The following is a 19,418-nucleotide window of genomic DNA, read 5'->3' as shown; positions in this document are numbered from 1 at the left end:
ACCTCAAGAGTTACTTATTTGTACTTAATGATACCTTGCATTTTTGGCAGATCTTTAGGTATGCCTCCTAATAGGGCTTTCAGGAGAAACAGGAACAAAAATAAAAGGAAGAAAAAAAACAGGAAGACAAAGTAAAACTACTTGTCTATGAGAATTTAGGAAAGAAGGTATACAAAGTAACAGCAGTCTGAGTTTGGAACTAGCATGGGTGTCTTGCTTGCCTTGGTTGGGTTCTGGTAATGCGCCAGACTCACATCCTGCTACACTGCTTCCCCACAGCACAAACTTTTCACCTCGAAAACACAAGCAAAACCCAGGCAGAAGGAGAACCAGATTTGCAAAGCAAATTACAGCTGGTTCAGTCAGCCTAGCCAGTATGTCCTGGCAAGAAATGACACCACAGAGAGAGGCCATTTCCCCATTTCTCCCTGTAGTAGAAACTTAAAATCACACTGGCTCTTCTACCACATTCTCAAAGTTTCAGCTTTGATGGAAATGGGAGGAATTTGTGAAACTGTTACAAAGAAAAGTCTAATTTTGTGCCAGGTATGACAGTGATGGGCTGGGAAGCAGTTCCACTAGTCCAAAGTATGAGTTTCTCTGTCCACCTGAGATCCTCCAAAGTCTGTATCAAAGCAATGATATCTGATACTAAAACAGCCTGGCAGACTCTCAGCCCAAACCTGGTGCCACAAAGGCTCAGTGGTTGCAGAGTCAGGTACTGTCACACAGCTGTGGGTACCTGTTCAGAGAACCTTTATTTCCCTCTAGCCTGGAATTTTACCAGTTAGCAGTTTACCAAGAAAGACTTCATTCATAATATTCAACTTAGTGGATGACCAACCAGTTATGAGATCTGCAACACCACTTGTACAATAAACTTGATCTGGAACTTCTGCAGCATTCAAAAAATTAATATTACACTGATGAGATGTCCCAAAGCGGGACAATTTCTGTATCAGTTTTAGCACAGAGTAAAACTCTTACGGCAAAGCTCGGGTGCTCTCCAGTCTACGCAGACGCCGTACTCCCTGCAGATGTGAGCGTAGGAAGTGATCATCTCACAGGCTTCCTCCTCGTAGCAGCTGCTCTCCATGCAGCCCTCGTAGAACATGTTGGGGGAGATGATCCTGTGGCACTCCTCAAAGAGCTGTGAGAGCAGGAGGTGGCAGCGGCTGGGCGCGCTCTCGGAGCACCTGTCCTCCCTCCGGCTCTCACAGACCTTCCCTGGCTCTGTCACTGTCCAGTCCTGGATGAACACACTGCTGTCAGCAGTGACAGAGCCATTGCGCAGTGTGAAGTCATTGACGTGGTTCTGGTCACACAGCCCTGGCAGGGTGAGTAAAAGGAAAAGAAAAACCTCTGAAGAATCAGCAGTAAAATAAACCTAGAGAAAAACAGGGATGGGACAGATGACAGTGGTTGCGGCGGCTCGAGGAATTCATGATATTCCTTATAGCTGTTGTCAATAGAGGCATAAATACCCTGGGTCTTGTCTCCCCTTTCCTCACTAAAGGAGGTACAGGTTATGTCACAGAGGTACAATCTCCGTATAGATTACACCACTGAGGATACCGTAGAATTAACTCGCCCAGGTAGAAGTTCCCCTCTCAAAATTTTCACCTTCACTGCAAGCATATTTCTCACATAAATGTATTTGTAAGAATCTAAAACTAAACCCACATCCAAAAAAAAAAAAAAAAGAAAGCACAAATCCTTGAAAAGATAACTTGAAGCAAGAAAAACGAGAGAGCTGACTCTCCTGTTCTTTCTAAGGTATTACTAGGCATAAGTGAGCTGTTACATTGGTGATAGGAGCAGGAAAACCCACACAGATTTGCAATATTCCCCCAAAAATGTGGGACCAGTTCACCCAGAGAATTTACAGATGTGAAGATTCTCAAATAGCAATAAAATAAATAGAAGTTCAAGCCCAAGTAGGAAGCTGTTAAAACTATTAACTTTCATACTTACCACAAAGCCCTTTTGTTCCTGAAGAAAAGCTCCTTGAATTAAGTTTAAGAATAAATTCATTGTTTCTTGGAGTAAATGTGAGATTATGTCCAAGAAGGGAGAACTTGATTTCATGCATAATTTCTCCGTAGACAGCGATTTCAAACAAGCTGTTGGAATAGGGGATAAGAACCCCTTCACCATTAACAGACACCTGTTTCAAAAAAAGGTGAGGTCGTCACATCAGTTCTAGCAAGCAGTTACAAATCAACCTAATTTTACAGCTGAAGCACATTTTGACGTGACAAATACCTGAAGATCCCACTGAATCTGGACCTAAGAATCAATTTTTTCAGCTGAAGCTTTCTATTGAGGCTAAAAACATACAGAAATACTTGACTTTCATCCTGTGAATTACATTAAAAACTCTTTCAACATTTTCCTATATAAGTGCACCCTTTGAGCATCACATTTTTACAGGCTAACAGCCTCATGCTGTGAGGTTCAAATGCTGCCTCAGTGGAAGTCAAGGCTGTCCAGCACCATGCAGAACTTGGTGCAGGTATTTTGGTCCATCCTATTTTGATACACAAGTCAGAAGGGATCATTTTGGCAAGTTCACCAACTCCTGTATGTCTGTCTGAGCATATGGAGGCTGAAAAATGGGTTGAGTTTGAGTACTCTCTGTCTATAACACAGAGGTACTGCACACTAAGCTGCCCTTTCTTCGAATGCTGAGGTCCAGCTGCACACAAGGTGAGAAGCAACTCCCTAGACCTTCAGCTGGCCAGTCAGGCATAGCTCTGTGAGGAACAGAGCACTCTCCCATGGACCAAAAAACCCCATAGTGTAAAGGACCTCTGCTAAAAGAGGAGAATCAGAGTGCAGTATGTCCTGTCTGTAATCCTGCCTTTCTGGCAGAAGTGTCAGGGAGACACTGCCAAATCCCTTGATCTTGACACTGGCATACCAGCACAATGGGGAGAACAAGAGGAGAAGTATGTCTGGCTCATTATGTGAACACTGATTGTATCACGAAATGTAGAAGAGATGTTCAAAATAGGCTGAAACTGGATCAAGGGAAGAAATTTGTCCCCATAACCTGAATTCTGCAGCACAAGCAGACAAAGCACAGATGAATTCATGGTGTTTCCTTACTGCCATGTCACTGAAGAGCTGCACTGCCACACCACGATGCTTCACTTCAATGGAGTCCATGCAGTTCATCCTGGGTGCTGCTCTGCATGGCCCTTCATGGAGCAGGACTTCAACATCGTGGTGCAAGTCTTGAAACAAGGTGTAGGAGCAGTTGCCAGTCAGCTTAAAGTTCAGCCCATCAAAAGTGACAATGTGTTGAGATGAACTTCCTATACAGACACCTGAAAATAAACAACAACAAAAAAAACCCATGCAGGCATTTGTTTTTAAATTTTACTGTTTCTTCACAACTGTTGTGGGCATGGGGAACCAATTAATTGGGAAAGAGAGGAAGGTATGAATTGCAAATGCTGCAGCAAATCATTGACAAGAAACTTTGGTAAAATACTTCATCACATGTGGAGGTTTTTTGAAATATCTTTGTCTGGGAATAATAAGTATTACAAAAGATTTGGATAAGCTTGTAGAAAACCCCTTTGCCTGAAACTTATTCAATTGAATATGATTTAGTAATAGAGTTTATGTAAAAGTAAAACAAGGAATATCCCTTTGCTGTTTGTAGAAAGACTGTAACACACTGTTCAACCTTTGCAATGCATTATCTTCTGTGTTACATTTGATTCCAAATAACACTATTTCACTCTTATCAAACACATCACAAGTTGATACCCAGGGACTTTGTTTTTCAGACTGGAAACAGGAAAACTGCAGAGAAATAATAAGCACAGGGTGAACCAATGGCCAGCTGATAGCTCAGTGTTCTGGTCATTGGGTTATAAACACTTCCTTGTCTTCAAAAACTGGAAAGCAAGGAAGATTACGATCCCAGAAGAACCAAAACAAAACCTGATGGCTCTGGCTCATATGTTTTCAAATCTCTTGCTTAAAGGATAATAAGGACTATAAAAGCAATGCCAGCAAAACATGTAAGGAGGAAAATTACCATCGTTAATAATTCAGTACTTTGCTTGTAGCTGAGAATAATCTGTTTCCTATTCAATGACCTTCAAATTTAATTTCCTAGGAAAAACAGCAACCAGAGAGAGGGAGGAAGGGAGGGCTCCCTTTGGAGCACTGGAGCATCTTCAGATATTTTACTGTATCTGCTCATGAAGTTCATGTATAAATAACAATTAAACGAGTTAGCAATTAAACCATGGTTTGCAATCTTTACTTATTCATGGACATCTAGGAAAAAAAAAATAAGGATGATGGGAATCCTTTTAAACTTCTCATAGGTTTCTGTAGCACAAAATGCACTAATGTGATCCATTTCAAAGTAGTCCAAGAGCACACAACAGCCATGAATCACATTGCAAATCCTGCTGCTGTAAAATCTGTAACTAGTTCGGCAAGCAAGCACCTTTGCAGTGTAACTCCTGAACCATCCTCTGAACTCAGATGACCTAAGAACACTTTTTCAAGGACTTCCTCTTTGCAGAAGCATTTGTCACATCACCCACACTGTCAAGCCATGGCTGGAAATTGTGTTTTAGGTCTCTAAATTAGTGAATAATGAGTCAATTTAGCAGCATTTTTATGGGTGGCCTAACCAGCCTCCTTCCATAACAAGAGAGATGCTGCCTCACACTGAGCTCCTACTCAGCACCTCCTCTGTTATGCCCATCTCTGTTTTTCTATTGCTGTGAGTTTTGTGTCACACAGCACCAGAATCAACCTTTCCAGCTGCTAAAGATTTTGTTTCAGTTGGCACAGAATCACCCTGGTTGCACTGAGCAATCATTAAAAGGACTTGACCCATGGGGTTTTTTAATCAGCTGGAGGGGGTTGGGGATTTTTTTTTCCCTCCTTCTGTAGCATGAAAACTTTTTACTTTTCCCTCACAAGCTGTACCACCTTCGGAACAAAAATATTTGGTATCATGGCTTATTAAATTCATAAAGAGATAAACAGTTCTTAGCTCATCTTAAACAACTCCAATGAATTATAGGGCTTTTCATGACAATCAGCTAATGGTATCAAAGGTTATTTTCATTTCATCCTTTCAGAAGGTTTTATATGAAGGTTTGTCTTGCATGCCAAAAGTAATGCCCTAATGTTGCTGTGTGTTTAGGATCAAGAAATTTAATAAAGATGCACTTCTTATGGGTAGGTATCACTAAGCCTATCTTTTAAACATTATAAAATACTTATGACTATCCAACTTCTACTTTTTCAAAATGCAAAGGGTCTAGCTCATCAAATATACTTTTAGGATATGCCAGAACTCGGGGTGTAAAAAATTTTGTATGTCTAAGAATTCAGGGATCAAAAGCCAGCTATGTGCTTTGGTATTTCAAGCAGTGGCTGGAAGAAATTGTTCTTAAATCAGCCAGTTCAGCAGAGGACATTTTAAACTGAGATTATGTGTTGTGAAGAGGAGGTGTGTGTACATATATATATATATGGCTCTGATCTACTTTTAAGAAGTAAGCATATCAATTTAGATTTAAACTCACTTATTTTTTAATAAAAGGTTCACCAGCCTCAGGGCTGCATCCCTCTAACCCTGTAAATGTGAGCGGAGGCACTTAGTTCCTGTTCCTGTTAACCCAGCCGAGGCACCAATCACACAGTGTTCAGCTTTTTGCTCAGACACTCAGTGTGAGGTTATCTGGAGGCTGGGAGACTTTTTTGTTGATGTTTCTGTGCCACACCTGCTTGACTGAGGGCAGGCCAAATCCTCAAGCCCCGAGATGGAGCAAGAATACATTGCTTGCTTACAGCTTGCCGAGATAAATTCCTGGTTTCTTCCATACATCCTCCTTCCCAGCTCACACAGCTTTGGAAATCGAGTGTGACACTCCCTGATAAAACACTGTTGCTCTGTGAATGTAAAAGATAAGCTCAGAGTGGCCCTGAACTTGCAAGCAGCATTAGGCATTCCAGCATCAATGAGGCTCTCACGCTCCTAATTATTTGTTTAAATCACTGTACAACAATTAAACAGCAATTCCTCCCACCCCGGTCACCTCTGAAGTGTTCAATGGCTGAGAAGCTCCATTCAGCATTGCTTTCGTGGTCAAACATCTCAGGTGATGGGGAGGGAGAGGCACACATGGACAGATACTCACATGGGCACATCCACCGGCAGCCGCAAGTTTCCTCCACCTTAACAGCAGGAAGGTTGCTGTGACACACAGGCTTTGGCATCTTCTCACAGTTGATGTGGTGGCTCTCAAGAACTGTGTAGTCTCCTGGGAAGCACGTCACAGTGTGGCACTGGTCTGGTAATGTCCATTTATCACCAGGCTTGGGAGGGAAACACAAATGTGCAACAATTGAAACCAAAAAATGCAAAGTTTGGCTGGTGTCACGGAATTACAGCCAGCAAGTGAAGTGACCCTGACAGCAGTGCTGCTCACATTAGCCTTGGAAAAATAAATAATGCAATCCAGTATATTAAGGGCTTCATGAGGATAAGAAAGTTTAAGTTAGAAACATTAAGAAGCGGGCGGAAATTCCAAGCTAAGATAACAGTCTACAATAGGAGATATTTTGTTCCAACCATCTATAGTTAGCATAGCCATCCTACAAGATGCATGCAGAGCATAGTCAACAAAGAATTGCCCTCAGCTTTACTTTAAATTTCAAATCCTTTATTTTTCATAAACCACAGATGGTCAGGGCACAGCAGGAAGTAATATTTGTTCCAAACTAGGAAAGCGTGGAATATTGTAGTTATTTTATCAACAACTCTGAAACTTTAAAACAGCTCCTTTCTTCCCAAAGGGAAATTGTTCCTTTACCAGATCGGTGTTATTAGATGTACATAGTGGATTTCTAGAGCTAAAGAATTAAATGTGAAATATATTCCTGTTTTCTAAAGGACAGCCTGAATTTTAAGGCACCAGGATTATGTACTAATAAATGACAGAGAAATAGGTGTGGCCACAGTCTGGAGTGTCTCAAGATTCCTGTCTGCAAAAAGCTGAGCTCTTTGGCCCCAGTCCTGCAGAGCTCTAAAGTCCATAAGTAGGCTGAATGAGTTTTAAAACAGTGTTCATCCCTGAGATGTACATTCCCAGAAATACCCCCAAATGTGGGAAACAGCACTTCCCAGAGCTCTCTCTGCAGAGATGAGTCCAGAACCACCAGTACAAGTGAGACTGCACTTCTGTGAGCTGGGTAACATTTCCTGATAGTCACAAGCAGAAATGTGGGGAAGAAAAGAGAATTGATACCGGGCATGGACATCTCCCATCCTGCCCTTCTCAGTTTAAACATCATTCCCATAAAAGAGCAGAAAAAAGGGATAAAATACCTAGGTAGCAACTAATTTACAGATGATTCTTGTCATTATGAAAGTATTTCTCTGTATCTCTGAGCTACGGGATACCATCAAGTGTAAACAAGAGCTGGCAGATTTGCAGCCACAAAAAATTACATATTTTTTATTATTATTATTATTATTATTGTTTTTAAATTACATATTTTTATTATTATTATTTTAAATTACATATTTTTTTTTTATTATAATTATTACATACAAAGTTAATTTTCTGAACTTGTTTTATATGTTTCAGGACTTCAAGAAGGCAACTGGAAGTTGCTTAATACTTTTTTCAGGCTTGTGAGCCTAGAGGAAGCTGTGAAAAAGTAACAAGAGGAGCTTTAAGGACGGCAAAAGTATTTATATAGGAAGAGATAGAATGTTTTTTAATTACAGTTGTCTTTCCTACAACTCACTGAAAGTGGAGCACCTGGAACGGTACATATACAGCTGTGCAAGTCTGGCTTCCATACATATTTAATTGGTTTTATTTCACTCTTTAACAGGACATTTATTAGAAAACATCTAAGAGCTGGACAAGAAAAGCAAAGCACAACACATTAAAACAAATTAAAAAAAAAGTTGAGGGATAAAAAAACCCCAAGAATCCTGGTACAGAGGAAAATACAGGGACTCTGAAGACAAAGCCTAAATCCCAATTGATATGAAACTGTAGAAGCAAAAGCAGGACAGAAAGGAAAGCAAAATCAGGGTTTCAAGGCTGTGAAGGATAAGTCTGCCAGGACACTGCAGGAAGCCTCAGACTTCCTCTCTGAGGGAGCTCTGAACCTGGATGTGCACACTCTGTGTCTTGCTGTGCATCTGCAGGAGAGAGAGACCCACGCACCTCAACAGCTCCCTTGGCTGTTACCTCTTAGTTTAGATCAGGTTATTTGTTTGTTTGTCTGTTCTTTAAACCAAGAGCTGAACAATCCTAGAAAAGCCATGGTAATAGCTTAGGAATGTGGGTTTTGCCACCTTAAACAGCCTAGAAATGCAGATTGTTCTACAATTCACTTCATGAGGAAATATTACTATTATAAGACAAAAATCTACACTTCTATTATCACATTTACGCCTGCTTATAAACTTCAAAACAAGACTAACAATGAAAACCAACTACATTTAAAAAAACCCTTAATTTATCATAATTGTTCTGATATTCTGTCAACTGGCAAATTAAAACATGAAACCAGTGGTTCTTTAGACAGCCTCTGTTTGGCACTCCTGCAACTCCTTGCCACTGGATCTGATGAGTACTAGAAACTTCCAAGGATTCAAAGAACAAAACTATCAAGCACTATCAGATACAAAAAGGTGTCACTTGCAGCTCAGGGTGTCCCTGAGTAACAAATTTTTCATGGCTAGGACAGTTTTATACATATTTATTAACATTCCTTCCCTGGTTCCTATTTTTGGCCACACAATACAGGGGGTTGGATGGATTTTTGGCCTGACCCAGCACATTGGATCTGCTATCCTTCTGCTACTAACAATGACCTAATCACGAATATTCCTTCTACAGTCTCTTCCAGGGTAGGAGTAATAACAAAACAAACCAAGAAAATGTAACAAATCATATTATTCCCGATGCTGATAGGATTTAGGCTGAGATTTTTGATCCTGAGAACTCAGATTTCCTTGCAAACTGCAAGAGATCAGTTCCCACAATCGCCAGGTGCATGACAGACATCCCGCTTGGGGAGCTGAGCCTCCTGCAAGAATTCTCTGAGCAACGCCTGAAAGATTATGAATCTGATATAAAAGCCTGTGTTTTCTGAATCAGGGAAGGAAGAGCCTTGATTCTTCCTCCCTGTGGATTTATGGGCTGTGCTGGAAGAGGGGAACAGAACAGTGGCACCTTAGAGGCAGTGAGGCAGCAGGGAATGCTGCACCACAGAGGCAGGAACTTCCACAGTGTCCTGTAGCTTCCACAGGATGCTCCAGAAGGCTGTGGCCTCACAGTGCCTTCTAACACCTATTTTTCCTGGCTGACAGAAGAGGCAACTCAAAATCCCCCTAAAGGCTGCCATTTGAAAGTGTGGCTCATTTTTATATGGACTGGAGCCTGGCCTGTTTCCTTCTAAAAGCATTTTAGCCAGAACGGAAATTGTGCTTTAAGTTTATCACCCCCAAAAATGAAACCTGACATGTCTGAAATTCAAGTGTAGCCTTCCCAGCACTTATCTACACATACCTGTGTCTGCTTTGAGGAGCCCAGAGGCCTGGACACGTGCAGTTCAAACTGCACACAAGAATCTGATTCTTTTTTTGTTTTAATAAAGAAAGTTTTTCAAGTTTAGTTTTTGTTTGCTGGGGGTTCTTTTCTTAATTAAGTTGTCAGCCTCAAAGCCATCAGATTATGCTTAGTGTGTGATTTAGCTAAAGCCTTTCTGTGTTCTGACCAGCTGATTGACGCCAACCATGTAAGGCAGCTTTGACATATTTCCTCTGTTTAGATAATTCATACTCATTCATTAGCCACATCCTTCCTCACAGTCATGTCTTCACAAGGGAAAAATCAAAGGAATATTTTTAACGTACAGGAAATTCAAGATAAATCCTAGAGCAGAACTCATAACTGATCTCTACAAGAAAACATGGCATAAGCTTATGCTAATATTTTCAAATGCATGAAGTGACATATACTCTCAAAAACCTTGGCGTTTTACCTGAGATGAAGAACCTGAACCATTTATAACATCTGGAACATCACTTTCTTAGAGTGGGATCACTTTTGAGAGATCAGAAAAGTTTACTAATATTTCTGAGCATTTTCTCAGGATTAATAAGAACTTTTGCACAAACGAACTCCAAGAAACTTGACTCCATTGCTAAAGAGATGATTTTCCCTGGAGACATAACTATCACACAATAATTATCTTCCTGTAAAATTGTCAGAGGGAGAAGGGATTTGTAATTTTAGCAGAAGGACAGGGGCTGGACAATGATGTTGCCCCTGCACATGCACCTTTATTTTGACCATGTGTAGCTGTCCCAGAAGTTTTCTCACCAGGAGATGGAAATGCATTTTTTGTTGTCAGGGAAGACAAACACTGTCACAGCTTTTGGTTCTGCACTGACTTCAGTAACATTCAACACTCTGCAAGATGAGGTGGTGTTAGAGGAAGCCTCCTCTGTGTGCAAAGTTATCCCACCAGTACAAAAGCCAACATTTTCCTCCTCCAAAAGAATTCTTAATATTGTCCCACACTTTTTGTTTCAGGTTATCTGTGAAGATATTCATGCTCTTGCATGAACTTTGCAACTTAAAAGCCAGATGGCCAACCCAGGCAATGCACTTACTTTCTTTTTGTTTCCATCCTCATCTATGCATTCTCTGACAGGGTCTGAAAGAGAAGCAGATATTTTTTAGTCATCCCACTCCCTTATCCAGCCTTTTAAGTGGTGGTCACCAAAATACAGATTGCTTACTTAAGCACTTGATTTAAGCTGTGGGAAGTGTGTGGGGGTTTGTGCTAGAGTATGTGAATCCCTACCTGAACACTGCAGGCATTTGTCCAAAGTGTACCAGAACAAGTCACAAAAGGCATAAACAATGACAGTGGTCCCAAAATACTCCGTGAGCAATAACTGGGCTGCAATTCTACAGCACTCCTTGAACAGACAGCTCTGCCCAGATAGTACTTAAAGGATGAACGTGGCTTTGGCTCTGAGGCAGAGTCCAGCCTGACCTCAGAATCTTGTGATCCATTGAGAATATTCTGGGAAATTGGCAGGTAATGAGAATTTCCACACCCACACCCACATTTATGAAATACAGGAAGATCAGTACAGCATATCTATGCAAATAGCTGCAATAAGAACACTCAAATTCAGTTTCCTTACACTCAGGAATGACTGTGATGAGCAATTTTTTTCATATCATCAGTTAAATGGCCACAGGGTACCCACTGAATTGCAGTTTCTATGTTTGTGTGCTCTCACTACACACCTAAAGATATTTTGGAAGCAATTTCATATTTGTACTATGGCATAACAAAGTCCCTAGGATATTAAAACCCTGACTAGCAAACTCTTTGTAGAATACTAGACTATGCTATCCTATATACACTCTCTGCTCTGTCTTTTCCAGGATAAGTAATGTATTTTGAAATCATTTAGGAACTCTTTTAAACCTTTTTTTAATGGTATTATTTTTGGTACACTTCCATACAAAAGGCAAGACTCCCTCTGCACGAGAAATCCAACTGTATGAGTCTAGAGGGGGAAATTATACTTTACAGATTGTATGAAATTTATATAAAACAAAACAGAAAAAAAAATCCAAACAAAAATAAATCCTCACCCAAAAAAAAAAATATATAGTTTTTTACCCCCTACCAAAGTCTTTACCATCAACAAAAGGGAGAGCTAAATTTCTCAGGTTTTAGGTGTTGAAGATGTCTATAGGTCAAGGTTTTTGAGCTGTTGGAAATGCTTTCATTAAATATACAAAGTTGTCACCTCTGGTACTGATAGGTTGTAGCACAGATTGCAATAAGAAAATAGTTACTGGTTTCAAATTCCTGCTCCCCATTCTGTATCTTGGATCAATGTAATTTACAGCAAGAAAAACCACACATTTTACAGTGTGAAGAGAGGAAATGCATCTTTAAAAGCTTATTTTAAAAGAGAGGAAAGAAAATGGCAGCTGTTTAAATCTAGAAAATGGCAGCTGTTTGATGCTCTGGAGAGATTTTAAAACGCCAGAAGTGATCCCAGCGGAGGCTGATCGGATATCTCCAAGCTGGGCTGTGAACACTCTGCAACTTCCTCATTCTCAGAGGTCCTTGGCTCTGCAAAAAAGTCCATTTATTGCAGTGGAGATGTAACTAAGCCCTAGTAATGCTGGCAAAAACCTGTGCAATGACTAACACCATGAGGCAGTGGCTTGTGGTGCGAACGTGTGGATGTTACTGTAACAGGAACAACAACAAGACGAGGGATAAATATCTATATCCACACAGGCCAAGGAGGCAAAAGAAGTAAAATCCTGGTCAGTGTTGAAGCAAGGTTCCTTAGAGGAGGAGTGTTGTCATCTACAAAGAAATGAATGCTTGTTTAAAACATTTTACACTTTTTTTCCCCGTCTTTGTTTCCCTGGGAAAGCTAATTCTTTATTATTTTTATTTTTGCCTTCTGTTTTGGCTGAATTTCCTGTAGACATACACACAACAATGCCTGAAAACTTGGAATCTTTACTCACAGCATTTCTGAAATGTGCCCCATTCATTCAGGACAACTCCAACTTTCCTGGTGTCCTTCAGTCACTGACCAGTCCTGAGTACTGATTACCAAGATTTTTATCAAGACTGATTTTTATCAAGATGGTAGCTTGAAAATTCAGGCCTAGCCAGTTCTAAAAACCTTGCTGGAATTGGGCTAATTGGAAGAGCAACTGGATACATGTTGAAAGGGCACTAATTTTGTTTCACACATAAGTGGTGGTGGTGGTCTAGGTCAGCATTTGTGATGGTTGTCAGGGAAACACTAACAAAGGAGCACCTGATTGCCTTCTAAAATCAAGAAAAATCATCCTGGCTTTGCATTTTGATTTTTGTGTTACACTCCAGACACAAGGCCACAATTTTTGGACTTACCCATGCACACTTTTTTGATAAATTCACTGTTCAATGTGATCATCGTGGATAAATCTTCGAAATTCTGGAGCTTCATGATTCTGTTAGCAGCAGATGGCCCTGCCAAAGTCCTTAGCTGCCCTTCATCATATCCATTCCCAATGCCAATTGGGAACAGGGATACCCCTAGGAAAAGAGAAGGAAAGGTTTGAAACAGGCAAGGCACAGGAGAAGGTCATTGCTCATGGATGTGGAGTGTTTAAAGGATGTGGCTCTTGGCAGCATGGTTTAGTGGTGGGCTTGGCAGTGCTGGGTTAATGATTGGACATGATGATCTTAAAGGTCTTTTCCAACCTAAAGATAATATAATTTTTTTTTTCATTTGCTTCCTAAAAAGAAAAGAAAAAAAAAAAAAGAGCCAGGAAAAGCTTTTCTCCAACAGTTAATTTTCATGTGTTACTTGCATCATTCCCCAACATTGGCTTAAGGCAATGAAGGGCTGAAATGATGCTGCTTTAATCACATTGTTACCTAAGATGAGCTCCCAAGCATAATAAGATCATTCATGGGCAACAAAACACAGCTGCAGACTTAATGACAACATCTTCACTCTTTTTAAATGAAAAAAAAAAAAAAAAAAAAAAAAGAATCTCAATATGTTGTTTTCTTTCTTCAGTTACACGGTAATTGGATTATTTTCAAACCACTTAATTAAAAATAACAGTTGATAGTTGTTATACAGCCCATGCCTTATTCAATAGCTCCCAGAGCAACCTTCAAAGGAAGTCAAAGTTCCTCAGCTGAATACCTGAGGAAGCTGAGATACAGGAACAACAGCCAGAAAACTTGCAAATCATCAGGCAGCACATTGATATTAAAAGTAGATTCCTGTAGAGGTCAGTCCAGAACTTGATCAAAACCTCTAATTATTACTATTATTATCATCATTATTATCTTTATGATTATGATTATTGTTATTATTATTGTGAACCTTTCAAGTTTCACTGTACTGCAATAGTATTGAATTTATTATATTAGACCACATTTCTGTTATCCCTGCCTACCCACAGGATCTTGGAAAATGAAATGCTGCTGATTTGTGAGCGCTGTGGAAGCTGTTCAGCCTTAATTGGTCCTGAATTTCCCAGTAACTCAATGGCATCTTCACAAGGCACGTTTTGTTCAGGTCTGTTCTTTACCACATTACGCACGGTAACTCCAGAACTTCCATGAACACACCAGTGTCTTTATTTTCCATCTTTTGTTCTAGCTCACTACTTAAAAAGGAACAGCTCTACTTTAAAATAGTGTCAGTGAAATGAGGTTTACTGTTCAGTCTTGCAGAGTGTGCAGCAGCCTCCACAGCATCCCGTGAGCTCCCTGACACGATGACAATTGCGACCTTCGATGCGCTGGGTCTGCCCCCGTGGGATTCTGACATTGCATTCTGGACCACAAAATCAATGGCATTTCCTAGTAAGAAATGAGAAGAGAAATGAGAGATAGAATAGGAAAGTCACAGGAGACTACAAAACTAAATCTTATCTTGCTTTAGTGTGTTATGTTAGTAGGTAGTAAAAAATATTTAGTCTTAAAGGACTGTTAATGTCTGATTTATTGCAGCTACATGAAAGATCTCAGCCATTAAAAACCTTCCAGTATTATTAAGACATCCCAACACAGGAGGACCATCCTTACCTCCATCCCAATCTCTGAAGTGATGGGAACTTTACTACCTCTCCTTAGCCACGATAACAAAGTTATGCTTCTTACTTTAGTATTTACCTTTTCCAGAAGTATTGCCATCACTAAAGGATAGAAGACATATTCCTGCTTCCAACTTGCCGAGCAACACTGACATCCAGTGGCGAGCTGCTCCACAGCTTGGCAACATCCTGAGCTGTTCACACAAGTGGCTCTCGCTAGAAGATCTAGTGCTTCTCTAATTTCATCAATTTTCCCTATGGGTGTGAAAAACCTATCTTTCCTCCATACTACCAGCAACGTCTCTGAAATTCAAACTCTGTGTAATCCATAATACAACTGGGTGATCCATATTAAAATAAAAACAAAACGAAAAAAACCACACCAAACCCCAAAAAACTTGCAAAGAAATTCTACCTGAGCTACCAAACCACAAACTGGCTGAAAAGGGAAACTGCTGCCCCTTCATTTAACAGCTGTGAACACTCAGGCAAATTTTTGTTGATAATTATGACCTCAGCAAGAGAGCACTTTGTTAGTACTTGTATTTAGACATGTATTTGCACAAATATTTACACTGGGAATCATGATACGCAGCTTTCTTAAAAGCTCCTTTGGGCTTAGAAGTTATCAGGTCAGGAAGTAGAAATGAAACCAGGTGACTGATGTGACATTCGGGGCAAACAGTGACTGCTGAATAATAAACACTTGAAAGAGTATTTCCTCTGAGTAATCTGCAGTAACTGTAGAGCAAAAATAGGCTTGACTGAGGAATTCACTGTACAATTTATAATAACAAATGCATTTGTAAAACACTGGAAGTCAGCCTGTAGATAATTCACCAGCACAGCCCCAGTACACCCTAGCACACCTCAACACTTTGTACGTGATGACTTCTTGCACCATGTCACCCACACCTTTTCAATGATAGAAGCAAAAACCCTTTGCCCAAGCTGCTGCAAGCATGGACAAAGGGAATCTCACTCAGCACATTAGTTATTGATAAGGCTTGCAGAGCTGTGATTGTTCAGCTTACAGAAGGCTCCAAGGGAGACCACACTGCAGCCTTACAGTATTTATAGGGGCTTATAAAAAAGAGTGAGAGCAACTTTTTATAGTGGCAGGTAGGGACAGGACAAGGGGAACAGTTTTAAACTAAAAGAGGAGAGATTTAGATTTGATGTGATGAAGAAAATTTTTTTACTGAGAGGGTGCTGAGGCATCAGCGGAACAGGCTGCCCTAGGAAGCCATGGCTGCCCCATCCCTGGAAGTGCTCAAGGCCAGGCTGGATGGGGCTCTGAGCAACCTGGGATAGTGGAATGGGTGCCTGCCCGTGGCAGGGAGTCAGAATGAGATGATCTTTAATGTCTCTTCTAAACCAAACCATTCACTGATTCTATAACATCGCAAAAGCAGGTGGATTTTCAGTGAAAACCTCGAAATTTTGAATGTTTTTCTACTCGCAATAAAACACATTTTAAAACAGCATTATTTGTTGGGTGATGGTGATTCCCTTTCACAAACTACTATTCCTGAGCACAAAAAATAACTAACCTCAGGTATTAACTCATGTCCTACACAGCTGTCCCACAATCCTTTCTACAAATGGTTTTGTGTCTATCTAGGTAAATATTAGCTACAGAATGGCACATTAGCTAGAAATAACTAAGGATAAAACAAAATACAGCAAATTAATATGACTATATTCAAAATCCCTGAGGTTGCTCTAGGATGGTCACTGTGCCAGAAGATTGACTCATTTCCCTTTTCCTACAAATAATTACAAAAAAAAGTATTTTGGCTTTTAACTTTCAAATATATTTTAGGTTAAACTCTTGGACAGTAAAAATCACAAATGATTTTTCATTCATTTGTGAAAAGTACTTGAAATTTCTGTGCTTGTCTGTTTTCTTTAATGACCCTTTGACTTTTGTGTGGTTGGTGTGGTCAGCGGCCACAGCAGCTCCATTTTTCCTCTTCTCACATTAATTCTGAAAATGTTCAGAAACTCCATACATATTTGCAAACTGAAAAAAATCCATTATTTTTATAATTTCTCATAAAGAAATCAAGTACCATTGTAATAGAATCAGCGACTATTTCAAAGGCCCCAAAAGCAGTTACTCAATTTAATGCACGGAAAATTTGGTTTAGCCTAGTTAAAACTCTTTGGATTTCTCCCTTTATTTTGAAGCCAGCTCTAGAGAAAATAGCCAGCTGTCTGATGACATGATCAAATGAACACTTTTGTCCTGCTAGAGGGATTCAGAAAGTCGCCATCCCAAGCTGGAAGCTGTCACTTCTCACTCAGCTCTTCGTCTCTCCATCTCATCACAGAGGGAAATACTAAATCCCTGAGAGGCCACAATAAAAACTATTGACTGCTAAAAATCAACCAACTTGAACATTTTCGTACTGTGAGACTGCAACACAATGGAAACCTGACATTTTCATACCAATAAAGGAAATGTAATTGTTTACACTGAATTAAACAACACCAAGCACAAGGCTTTATTAAGACTGAGAGTGTTCACAGCATGGAAATGTAAAGAGAATTCCAGAAAGGTTTGTGTTGGAAGGGACCTTAAAGATCACCCAGTTCCAACTCCCTGCCATGGACAGGGACACCCTTCCACTAGCCCAGGCTGTTTTCAGCCATTTTAGCCTTTCCCTCAGCCCACCAAAGGTAGTGAGCCCCCAGCAGCCGTCCAGCTCAGTCAGTAGGGTATGACTGCCATTCATTGGGCATGTCCAGGGAAAAAAAAATGCAAATAAATAAAAAGGGAAAACAAAAACCCAATTGAACCATACAGGCTACTTTATAAAGGGCAGGTCACTCATTCCAAAGGCTGCCAGCACAGAACAGCACCTTCTCCCCATCCTTAAGTGTTCATGTTTGGAATAATCACTAAATACTGGCTATGAACATTTCATGCTTAAATTCTGACAGTCAGAAAAGGCTTTTTAAGAACCTTTTCCTGGTTGACTTGACACCTGATGGATATTAAAGTTAGACTTGTATTCTGAAGCAACAACTTAGAATGGTTCACACAGAGGTTCCTACAAGGACTGCAAGTTGATTAAATGGACATAAACAAGCTTTAAGGACAAAAAAATCTGTTGAGTAGGGCTGGAGGTGCTTCCTGTGGGTCTACAGGGAATTACACTAGATTCTGCCTTACTGAATAGTTTCATTAATGATTTGGATGGAAGAGTTAAAATGTGTAAAAAGGCATGTTAATCTGAACCGCAAATATTAAATTGGGAGCAATCATGGACATCACGGAATTGACTGAATGAGCACAAGGTGCCCTAGAAATATTTGAAATATATCCAAGAAATGAAAATGAAGATTCATCCCAGAATTAGCCAATCTGGAACACACAGACATTTAATGTTTTGGTGCATGCCTCAGGGAAAGCAAAAACTTCCTAAGAGCAACCTTTGCAATTATTTTGTTTAATTTTGTCCGAAACAAGGAATGAAATGTAAAGCCCCCATGAGGGTCTGTGGAGTTGTGACAGACAGAGGATCATAATTAGATGGGAGGTTCCTGCTGGGAACTTGTGAATCTGTGCCTTATGTGGCCTCAGTGGTTTCTCTAACATTTCTGCAACATCTTGACCAAAAAATGGACTACAAGAAATCTTAATCACCCACAAGTCCTGAAAGATGCCTGGGAAAGAAACAAAAAAGGAATGGTTCCTCAGAAGCTGAAGTGATGCAGAAGGAGCCAACACTATCTGGAGGGTGGGTATAACAGATTGCAACTATTTAACCAAGGACTTGTCTAACCAGGAACAACTCTCCACAATGATAATCATAGAATCACAAAATCACAGAACGGTTTGGATTGGAAGGGACCTTAAAGATCATCTTGTTCCAACTGCCCTGCCATGGGCAGGGACACCTCCCACTAGACCAGGTCCATAATCCTGAAGCTGGTCTTTGTATCTTAGAATCTTCACTTGACATTGAACTGGGATTTTTAACTGAAAATAGAAGATTCTTTTAATTTTATAACAAATCAGCTATTGAAAACTGATCCCACAGTGCTTTAAGCAGTCAGCTCTTGGCACACTGATATTTTGACATTAACACACATTGATTAACAGAATGGCTGAACTTTTCATTAGCAGCACAAACCTGTCAGTCCAACACCACTGAATGGAACAGGCCCTAATAACCTCTCCTCTGCTTTCCTGTCTCTGCAGATCACAAACCCTACTTTTCTCTCACCACCAAGGGCTTCTGATGATCCCAGGCTCCACCAGGAGCTCATTCAACTCACAAACCTTGTAAGAAATGAACTAGAAAAAAAAGGCAAGCAAAAAAAACCCCTGAGGGACAGTGAATTAAAATAGCTCAGGGAAGATATCAGTGGCACCCAAAACTGGCTCCAAAAAGGAGATGACACCACCAGTTCAGAAATATGTGTGGGGAACAAGTGAGAGTCTCTGTCAGTGGGTGGGAGCCTCTGATCAGAACAGCTGCTGGCCTTGGCTGATGGGGGGGAAAGATTTTGGAAATTCGGTATAGAGCACATCAGTTGGGGAGAGATCTGAATGAAGAAAAGTGCTATGGGCGGCCTTTGCTTCCAAAACCACAGGGAAAGTTTAGAAGAAAGACATTTATTCAGAAAAGCTGAATGTTGCTAATCAAATATGTTAATAATGATGGAAAGTTGAAGGAAAAATATTTAAGATTTTTTTTTCTTGGAGGGGGCAGGGGGAACATTTCTTTCCCT

The 19,418-nt window shown here is 40.3% G+C and overlaps 1 protein-coding gene across 1 annotated transcript in view; it reads right to left on the bottom strand.

The window, feature by feature from the left end:
* Positions 1 to 19,418, bottom strand: part of VWF (von Willebrand factor) — a 123,851-nt gene that overhangs the window by 30,010 nt on the left and 74,423 nt on the right. Inside the window, exons 31-37 of the mRNA XM_008638545.2 lie at positions 14,296 to 14,439; positions 12,988 to 13,152; positions 10,691 to 10,734; positions 6,186 to 6,363; positions 3,112 to 3,332; positions 1,975 to 2,167; positions 988 to 1,329 (exon numbers count right to left, since the gene is read on the bottom strand). Coding sequence (XP_008636767.1) covers positions 988 to 1,329; positions 1,975 to 2,167; positions 3,112 to 3,332; positions 6,186 to 6,363; positions 10,691 to 10,734; positions 12,988 to 13,152; positions 14,296 to 14,439 — 1,287 coding nt within the window. The remainder of the gene's footprint in view (positions 1 to 987; positions 1,330 to 1,974; positions 2,168 to 3,111; positions 3,333 to 6,185; positions 6,364 to 10,690; positions 10,735 to 12,987; positions 13,153 to 14,295; positions 14,440 to 19,418) is intronic.

This window comes from Corvus brachyrhynchos, unplaced genomic scaffold (assembly GCF_000691975.1).
Source record: "Corvus brachyrhynchos isolate BGI_N302 unplaced genomic scaffold, ASM69197v1 scaffold317, whole genome shotgun sequence".
NCBI classification, from domain to species: domain Eukaryota; kingdom Metazoa; phylum Chordata; class Aves; order Passeriformes; family Corvidae; genus Corvus; species Corvus brachyrhynchos.
This window is presented reverse-complemented; position numbering and strand designations above follow the sequence as displayed.